This window comes from Homarus americanus, unplaced genomic scaffold (genome assembly GCF_018991925.1).
Source record: "Homarus americanus isolate GMGI-L3 unplaced genomic scaffold, GMGI_Hamer_2.0 scaffold25467, whole genome shotgun sequence".
Lineage (NCBI taxonomy): Eukaryota > Metazoa > Arthropoda > Malacostraca > Decapoda > Nephropidae > Homarus > Homarus americanus.
Genome location: NW_024732867.1, coordinates 6240864 through 6251733, shown reverse-complemented (window position 1 = coordinate 6251733; position 10870 = coordinate 6240864). Strand labels below are relative to the sequence as shown.

Genomic DNA, 10870 nt, shown 5'->3' with positions numbered 1-10870 from the left:
ATTATGTTCAATAATTGTTAAATGACTAAAAAATTAATATTAAACTTTTAAAATTATTGAATAGTATAAACTTCTTGATGTTTACTAAAATAGTAAGGAATTTAAGCCCTAGAACCGATTACTGTATTGGTGGACTAATACGTACTACAGCTGGTGGACCGCCAAATGCAAGCGAAAACATGTTGAGGTCCGCTCATATGAAACTCGTTAATCGAGGGATTGCTCGTTAACCGAAGTTAAGAATCTTATGGAAGGTAAATCGTTAACCGAAATCTAGTTAACCAAGGCGCTCGTTAACCGAAATCTAGTTAACCAAGGCGCTCGTTAACCGAGGGATCACTGTACTTGTAATAGCAATGTAGTGGATACTCTCCCCTACAACTGCCAATGCCGTTTGTCGCTGACCAGCCGATCCCTTTTAGAGTTTCCTAGCCAAAGCCTTGTGGTCTGACAGCGGGGTCGGCTATCAGCGACGTTTACTTCCGGCAGACCTCCTATATAAGCTCCCAGCCTCGCTGTGAAATCCCTTCTACCTAGAGCCCCACAACACGCAACACCTCCTCTAAAGAAGCTCCTGCACAGCAACTCCTCTACCACACAGCAACTTCCCAGCACCAGACTGCACTGTACATACAATATATTTATATAAGAAAACCGCCATAAAGAGTTTCCTTTCTCAAACCCATCCTGAGTGCAAGACATCATAACCCTAACACAACAGCATGTTGCTCTAAGTAAAACCATTATTCTTTGTTATTGACAAGTGTGTAGAGTGACCATCAATTTTGTCATTGATGTATAATAATACCCAGAAGGAGGTATAAGTATTGAATGTAACTGATAATTGAAGATATATTTTTGGTACTTATAAAGTACGACCTATTGGTCAGTTTTGTCTAAGTGTTACAGCAACGTACTCAGTAATTGAACCAAATTTTTGTTGTTGTGAGGAAAGGTTTAGATTGTCACAATGTTCAGATTATTTTGATTCAGTAGACTGTGGGTATCACCACTCCATCCTTCTAACAATTGGCATCTCAGAAAATACCATAAAGATTTATGTGCCTAACCTCTCGTGTCTACATTACCCCTTGTTAATTGTAGAAGATATATTCTAAAGAAAAACTTTGGCTGTGTGAGGAAAGAAGGATGTATTATAACGGGTTATTCTAGTGTGACTGACATCCACAGAGATACTGTGGGCACCGCAGGCAAGACGAGTGTTACGAGCCCACGGCCTTGCCGGCGGTACACAGGATGCCAAATCCACCGTAACTGTAAAAGAGAGTGTGAAGCAACATTGCGGTGAAGAGAAAAGGAAGAAAGATTATCAACCAAAGGAGAGTCAATAAGAAGAAATGCCTTTGATTCCACCCTATCTAACAGTTGGACAGAAATAGAGCCACCCCCAGATATGAGAGCAGTACTCCAAGTTAGGACTAATGAATCCCTTATAAACTTGAAGCAGCTGCTCAGGAGTGAAGTAGCTATGGCATCTGTACAGCATTCACAGCTTTTGGGAGGCAGCTTTAGCAATGTTGTGGATGAGTGGCTTCCATGACATTTTAGAGGAAATGGTGAGGCTTAGCATATCTACTTTAGAATTGCCAGAATGATTGCATCCTGAAATGTGATTGGTGGGAGATCATCTAATTTGGAAAGTGTAATTGGTAAATATACTGAGTTTTGTTACTATTGAATTTAACCAAGTTTGTACCTCCCCATTCGGAGATGCTGCACAGATCCGCATTGATAGATGAAATGACATCAGCTCTAGAAACAGATCTAGTGTGAGAATTAGGGGGAGGGGAAAAATGTGAAGAAAAGTGAAGAATAGAATCATCAGCGTAAGAATGGATAGAATTAGTCGTAGTGTGAAGCAAATCATTGATAAAGAGGAGAAAGAGAGTAGATGAAAGAACAGAACCCTTCAATATTTACTGTCCTCCAAAACTCAAAAGAGCTCTTCAAGCTAAACCGATTCACAGAAAAAAAAATATTATTTCTAGGGTCATACTAATCGTACATAACATTCCTGCTATATTATTTCTTACAGCAATAAAATTACCTGCTTGAATCTGGTTTCCAAAAACATAAATTCAAGGCAATGCTGATTTTTTATACAGTACAGTATACCCTGTAATGTAGTTATCAAAATAAAAAAATAAAATTCTGAATGGAAGTTTAATTTTACAATCATTATATACACAATTTTACAGTCATAGCCACCTCTGCATGTATAAGACAAGAATGTGGTGCTGAAGTCACTCACATCTTTTAATTCAATCTTGGAAATGTAAGGTAATTAATTTACAAAGTATAACTGGTGGTGGTTCAGTCTTTGGCATGGAAGTGACAAGGAATTTTTTTTTTTACAAGGTGTGTAACCATCAGTAAATGTTGCAAAAAATTATATACAGTACAAATATACTTAATAACAAAAACAAAATTAAAATACATTAATGTAACAATGGCTGTATCCATTGTCAGTAGATCTGTGGTTATCCTTCACCAAGATATTGTAAGTCTTCATCATTCTGTTGGAGGATAATATTAATCTTACTTTAACATTACGCTACACAATCATGGAATATTATGAGACATTTCAAGATTATATTTGATACAATATGTGGAAATATCATATGAAAGCCAGTGTCAAATAATGCACTAGTATGAAAGATTATTCCAGAAGTTTTATCTCATACAAAAACATGAGCTCCATGTCAATCTTCATGCGAGGTTAAATATATACATTTATCACATTGAAAATAAGTAATTTTTGGCCTTTTACACATAAATTATTTACACATTATTTACATATACGGGTATTTAAAACATGATCTAAGTAGTTCAATGCTTGACATCATGGACGACATCATGGTCCACATCACTAACACCGCTGTTTATGGGATCCTATTTTATTTCCTTCATGTTCAATGGTTAAAGCTAATGCTGCAGTTATAGTGTATCAGTTCTTTCACACATTTTTATAGTCTGAAAAATGTAAGAAATTTCATGAACCTTGCCTTTTATATTACGTATAGTATTTTCAGTCTAGTACAGTATCTAGTATGGGAATGTTGCAGAACTGTCTTTTAATAAAAAAGTGTCTATATTTCACACTGAATTTTCAACTGGTTCCATATTTTCCCCAACAAGTGATACCATAATGATTTCAGTTTCTTGCAAGGTAAGACACACTTCACAAATCACCAGTAGTCCCATGTATCTAAACAAAGGATATATGCCGACGCTTTTTAACACTACGAACTGTGCCATGCGGAAGTGTTGCTGTTGCTCGGGAGATAGTGTGACATGTTGGGTAGTCAACTGGACCACCACCAGCCATAGCGGACCGGTATTCCGGTGGTGGTGGAAGATAACGGAATGACGAAAAGTGAGTAGGCAGATACCTACGAGGTCCTGGCCCTGCTAATGTCCTTGGTCTAAACCCTCCTTCTTCATCACTGCTATAACCATTATTAAGGGCAGGACCAGAATGAATAGATATAACAGTAGGACCTGGAATTCCCAGTGGTTGTTGTAATAGTTGTGAAGGAGGTGGTGGTAGTGGCAGGTCACTATCAGTTGGTTTAACAGTGATTGGAATTGCTCGAGCAGTATCTAAAATTGGAGGAGGTGGGGGCGGTACAGTATCTGTTGTCGCAGTGGAGGCTGCTGAAGCTCCTCCATCGGTCGTTGAGTTGCTGGTAGTCTCCGATAAGTCTCGATATTTCATATCTTCATTTGTTGGGTCATCTGAAGGTTTAGAGGAAGAAGTTGAGGAAGAAGATGCACAGGCCTCCCGCATGATGGACCCATTAGTTAATACTCCAAAACGAACTGGACTGGAATATTTCATAGAGGCCCTGGGGCGGCACTCCACAAGAGGGGCTTCTGTAGAGGTGACAGGAGCCTCCACATGCTCTGCTCCATAGACATCAGATGATCCAAATTTTGACAGAGAGTTGACCCATTCCTGCACCTGCATATTAATTAAAAAAAAAAAAAATTATATATATACAGTAGTACCCCGATTTACGCGGTCAATTGAACCCACAGGGTACCGCGTTAAGTGAAATCCGCGTAAATGGAACAACAGAACATATGGGATTAATTCCAATAGAGACTGGCCCGACCCCCAAACTCTACTGTTTCCGACACAATACCTATGTTCTAGTAAAAATAACATCTTAATTTTATGATGGTACATGCACACAATTAATACTTAAGAGAAATAGAGAAATACAGTCGCCAAGTTAATGTCCATTCAAATAATGGACTCAACTCCCTCCTCCTCTTCTCACACTACACTGCTGGCTCTTCCCTCTCTGAGAAATTTTTGGGGGAAAACCACTAGATTTTAATAAATAATACCTCAAACTAAAGTTAGGATAATATAATTGACATTGCTGGATTCCTTGTAAGACCAGGAATATTTTGAATATAAATGTCTTATATTTTGCACAAAAGATAACATATTTACTCAGAGTAAACATTACATCTAAAATTTGTATGTCTAATGCAAAATCTATGATGTTTATATTCAAAATGATCATCAAATTATAAGAATTCCAGCAATGTAAATTATATTCTGGGGAGGTAATTTGTATGAATTTTATGAGCTAAAACAAATATCTTCAGTTAATAAAAAAAATATTCTTCACACCGTGCCAGATGGTCGGTCGGTCCCTCCTCCCCCACCCCCACCAACCCTCCCTACCAGATGTGTGGGAAAACCAGAATATTTACCTTTTAGTAATAAATAATACCTCAAACTAAAGTTAGGATAATATAATTGACATTGCTGGATTCCTTGTAAGATAGGAATATTTTGAATATAAATGTCATATATTTTGCACAAAAGATAACATATTTACTTAGAGTAAACATTATATCTAAAATTTGTGTCTAATGCAAAATCTATGATGTTTATATTCAAAATGATCATCATATTATAAAATTCCAGCAAGGTAAATTATATTCTGCTGAGTAATTTGTATGAATTTTATGAGCTAAATAAAAAAAAAATAATATTATACTTCACAGCATTATGAGTAGATGAACGCGTTAAGTGAAAGTTAGCTTCTGGCGAGGCACCGCATATATGAAATCGTGTTAAGTGAAACCCGTAAGCGGGTAATACTGTGTGTGTTGTATATACAGTATATATATATATATATATATATATATATATATATATATATATATATATATATATATATATATATATATATATATATATATATATATGTATAATAATAATTAACGGTTTTATTGAAAAGTTCTGCAGTTCTGTATGTATGTATGTATGTATGTATGTATGTATGGATGTATGTATGTATGTATGTGTATGTATGTATGTATATATATATATATATATATATATATATATATATATATATATATATATATATATATGCAAAGTAAATCACTGTAGGTGCCGTGATCTAGGTATATGCTTGTATACAGGGTCCCCGACTTACGAACGCCTGCCAATATGAAAGCGGTTAAACTTGAAATTTACAGTAAAGTATTTTATTTACCTGATAACTTATTTTTTACTTTCATTTACTGTATTTTGTGATTCTATTTCTTCCTTTGTCTCAAATTAAGTGATTTAAGATGTATATAAGGACTTAGGCTATGATATACAGTAGTGGGATTTTAAACATTGTTCTGAATGTATGGTATGCATATAGTATGTGTTCTGACTTACGTACAAATCCGACATAAGAACGTCCCCAGGAACGGAACCTGTTCATAACCCGGGGACCCCATGTACTGTATATATGCACCGCAGAGTGCAGTAATTAGAGAAAAAGCCTCATAGTTGTAGGATCAGGTGCTTGAAGTAAACAAAGTATTTAACAATATGGGAATGACAGGATGTGTTTAATTATAGTGAGAGAGAGATAGGCATGAGATAATGGCTTTTTGAGAGAGATATTCAAAAGAAAAGGCTTGTGCACATGCAACTACATATTACATCCTGAGGGACAAAACAATGCCGCTGTCTTCATATTGCATAATACAGTATGTACTGGACTGTACTGTACTGCACTGTACTGAACTTCATAAGAAATTTTAGAAATTTACCTTAAGGCCTCACTTGATAGTTTCCCCTAAGGAGTATAAAATAACACCAATTTACAAATATGAATAGGGCTACTGGTATACCTGTATTGTACTGAGGATTTTTGAGGTCAACCAAGTTTTTTTTTTGTAATTTAAGTTTTCCAAATACAGTACAGCACAGTACTGTATATCCCTCTAGATATCACTATCTTCATTCTTGAAAATTATAGAAAAATTCATCATCCAATGTTTAATATATGACCTATCACTCCTATTATGACTACCCTTTTTTGCACTTTACTCCCACTACTTTTCAGTTAATTTTGAACAGTTCAAAACTCGAAACAATTAGGTATCATTTGAATCAGTTTCATAAAAAGGAACATCATTGACACAATACGTACTCGAGACAGGCTTCATAACAGTTAGACAAAGTGTGTCTGTACAGACGTTTTATAAAAAATATGCGAGTCAACTGGGCAAATTTTAATAACACTGATAATATTACAATATATATATGGTGACATTATCAAAAATGGAATGCCATACTGCTAGAAGACTGTTTGATAGCTTTATGGGCTCGAAAACTGTAAGACACCCGTATTCTTACCTATGGTCGGCTATGCATTTTGGTGATCTGTCTGTATAATATCTGCAAGTATGTCAAAGAAATCTGATGGAATGTCAATTTATAATGATACGGTGTCAAAGGTTATGATGCAGTGGTATAATGCAAATTATTGTCTATACAGTATTCCCTTAGAGCTCGAGCGGTTTTAAAGCTTACGTCCTTTGGAAACACACGGATTGCCATGGAAAATAAATAAAATAAGTCTGAGGCTGAGAGCCAGGGATCAAGAGGAGTCAACACTACAGGACAGTACAAAGCACCATATTTCCCAGGTCATAAGATGCACCCTATAATTATTGAGGTATATTTGGGAGAATTTTTTTTTTTGCAGATTTAATAGCCTCCTCTGAGCACCCTCACCAACCAGCTCTCTCTACATCACGCTTGTAACCACGCTGCCACTTCCCAGCACCAAGCTGCACTGTACATCCAATACAATATGTATACAGAGAGCACATTGTGAGTTTCCTTTCTCCATCCCATCCCGAGTGTGAACCAAATATCACGTACCCCACATGCTTTCTCATAGGGTCCATATTACCTAACCCCAGCGAGCTCTAAGGGAATATTGTATGTTATGAATTTCAGTGGGAGTAAAGTGCAAAAAGAGGTATTACTATGAATAAAAAACCCTGTTCCTGTACTTCTCCCGAGATTCTGCCCCAAGAACCAAAAATATGTATTAAAAGCTGGCAATACTGTAGCTTCCTTCTCCCCAAAGGCTATCTTAAAGTAGAAGATTCAACATTCATAAACAAAGCTTCAACCAACATTAAATTCATTATGAATGAATCATTTCAAATCTTACCATCTATCTTTATCATCATTATCATCTATGACTCTCTATCTTACAAAGAAGTAGGTGATATCTCTGTTAGTCGGAACAATTGGTGTAGGGCACTTCCGGGAATGAAAGATTTCCGGGTAACGAGATAACTCTCCCAAAACCGGAAAAATCCCTCATCCCCGGAATTTTTCAGGGTACCAGGAAAAGTTTCTCAGAATTTTCCAGCAAATAAGCCCCCACAAAATCGTTCCGAAACCCGGAATTTTCTGGACTGGAAAATTCTGAGAACATTTCAATTCCAGCTATCGAAGAGTTCCGGCTTAGAGGGATTCCAGCCAGTGGAGATATTACTAAGGGGGGAGGGGGTACTGATAAAAAAACAAACATTGTCCTCACCTGGCTGGGTTCCTTGTCATCCACTAGTTTACCATTACTGACCACCTTAATTTCACCATCTTCCTCCTGTATATAGGCATTGTTGACATAAATCTTGTACACTGGGCGGTCAGGGTCCTTTTCTCCATTGTCTTGGTTTCTCCTGCAGCAGCAAATACACACAAGCACTATAATAACTGCCAGAATGATGCCACCCACCCCAACACCCACAGCCACCCACACTCTCCAGTCATATGTGGTATTCTTAGAGTGATCCCTGGATGTCGCATTTCCAAGATTCTTAGCATCCTGTGGGTTGGGAGATGTGATAGTAGACATAATGACAGTCTGCATGTTGGAAGGTGGCTCACTTGCAGGCGTTGTAGGCAGCGGCGTGGTGGGAGGGTCAGGTACAAAGGCAGAGACAATGTTTGAGATGCTGCCTGTGTTGTTGGACGAGTCTACTGCTCGAATGGCGAAGTACCTGAGGATAAAGGTGAAACTGTTAACGGTGGCTAATGAGAAAGTTGTTGATAAAATAAGTGAAAGGTGATCTATAAAACATACAATGCTGGGTTTGCTGGGGTCTTTCCTGTTTGATGACCTGCAAAATTGTTTAATAAAACATATTAATCTGATATACTTTTATGGTCTGATTTAAAAAATATATATGTATTTTCCTGGAAACAATAGTATAAAGTGAAATTATATTGGCCTCAGCATATACCTGAAATACATAAGGCTAGGCTAAGTTAGGTTAGGTTAGACGAGGTTACACTATACAGGTCTACATTGTTTAAAATATAAAATGCTAGGCTAGATTAGATTAGGTGAAGTTGCCAATTATTAAAATGGTTAACTCAAGTTAGGTTAGATTAGTATACCTTTCTTGAGACTGTTAGGTTTTTTGTGCCTTTGCAAATTTACTTTCTCTCCTATTTCTGACTGAAACACTTTAAGGAAAGCCCAAGCGTATTGACCAAAGCTATGGTTTATAACCACTGTTCCACGTTTGATTCCGTTTAACAGCTAACCTTCATTTATTAAAAGCCTACTAATATTTTTTTGGTTTAAAATTGTTGGTACTTTCTACTAATTCTCCTCAAATATACAGTACCTCTGATTTACGTGGTTTCACTTACGCGATTCTACATTTCATTTTAAATTTACAGGTACCTGTGCTCAGAACCGGAATTTCATTTACGTGCATCTCCTCTATACTGGTGAAGTATAATTTTTTATTTAGCTCATAAAATTCATACAAATTACTGGATCAGAATATAATTTACATTGGTGGAATTCTTACAATATGATGATCATTTTGAATATAAACATCATGGATTTGCATTAGACATACAAATTTTAGATCTAATGTAATAATTTTTTATACAAAGCAAATATTTTATGTTTTGTGCAAAATATATGAAGTTTACATTCAAAAATATTCCTGACCTGCAAGGAATCCAGAAATGTCAATTATTATATTATCCTAACACTTAGTCTGAGTTATTATTTATTACTAAAAATGTAAATATACTGTTTTCTCCCAAACATTTCTCTGGTAGGAGGGAAGGTGGGGGTAGGTAGGGAGGAGGGAGGGAGGGTGACAGACCCAGCTAGGGCGGTGGTGGGGTATTTTGATTGACAGATAGTGTTGGTGAAGAATAATTTTGTTTATTTACTGAAGATATTTGTTTTAGCTCATAAATTTATACGAATTGGTTCCACAGAATATAATTTACATTGCTGGAATTTACAATATGATGATCATTTTGGAATATAAACATCATGGATTTTGCATTAGACATAAAATTTTTAGATCTACGTAATAATTTGGTTTATACAAGCAAATATTTTATCTTTTCTGCAAAATATATGAAGTTTTCATTCAAAATATTCCCGACCTGCAAGGAATCCAGAAATGTCAATTATATTATCCTAACTTTTAGTCTGAGGTATTATTTATTACTATACCTTAAAATCTAATGTTTTCACCCAAACATTTCTCAGAGAGGTAGGAGCCAATGAGCTGGGAAGGGGGAGTTGAGTCCATTAGTTGAATGGACATTAACCTGGCTACTGTATTTCTCTTAAATATTAATTGTGTGTGCATATCATCATAAAATTAAGATGTTATTTTACTACAACATAGGAATTGTGTCGGAAAAAGTGGAGTTTAGGGGTCAGCCCGGTCTCTATTTCAATTAATCCCATATGTTATGTTGTTCACTTTACACGGGCCTCCATGGGTTCAATTGACCGAGTAAAGCGAGGGTTCACTTTTGTATATACAATATTAGGAATTCAGAATATGGCATAACTTCGTAAAGGGAAGATAACATAGACAGCAGTAAGGCTGGATATACTGAGGGTCACATTGAAACAAGAAATAACAATTATTTGTTGTCAATAAACGAATCTCCCGCATTTTAAAGTTGCACTCAGTAATTTTGACAATTCCAAGATACTTTTCTTCAATGGTATTTCTGGCGCAAAATACATATAAGCGAGGTATTTGCTTAAAAAATGAACAATGTATTAATTAAATGACAAATCAACTACAACGAGGGCTGCCACAAGATTCTCAGACCAAATTTTCTTCATTACTGAAGCAAATATAAGAACATTTGGAAACTTCTCATGATCTTAAATAACAATGAAAAGAGATTATTATTAAAAATTCTACCTTTGGATTGTTTAATATTTATCTTGACATTGATACAGCTGATTACAATCACCTTTACATACAGCGTTACTTTACCAAGCATTGCCAACAAAAATTGCCAGTACGACACCTAGGGTAGCTGAATCTTTGGCTGACTACATCTGGAGTTGGAGGACGTCCGCCCCACAAGGGGTCACAGTTCAAGGTTGAAGAAGCCACAGTCCAGAAAACTGTGAGGGCAATTTTTTTCGGAGTGAGAATTGTGAACCTGGTACAACTGCCGTGTTGAGACAGTGTAGTGGATACCTCCCCTACTGTCATGGTCACGTGACTG

At 36.3% G+C, this 10870-nt stretch overlaps 1 protein-coding gene across 1 annotated transcript in view; it reads right to left on the bottom strand.

Annotated features, from left to right (window-relative positions):
- Positions 1 to 2170: 2170 nt before the first annotated feature.
- Positions 2171 to 10870, bottom strand: part of LOC121869167 — a 36779-nt gene continuing 28079 nt past the window's right edge. The window contains exons 14-15 of the mRNA XM_042370361.1: positions 7893 to 8355; positions 2171 to 3985 (exon numbers count right to left, since the gene is read on the bottom strand). Of these exons, the coding sequence (XP_042226295.1) occupies positions 3230 to 3985; positions 7893 to 8355 (1219 nt within the window). The 3' untranslated portion in view covers positions 2171 to 3229. The remainder of the gene's footprint in view (positions 3986 to 7892; positions 8356 to 10870) is intronic.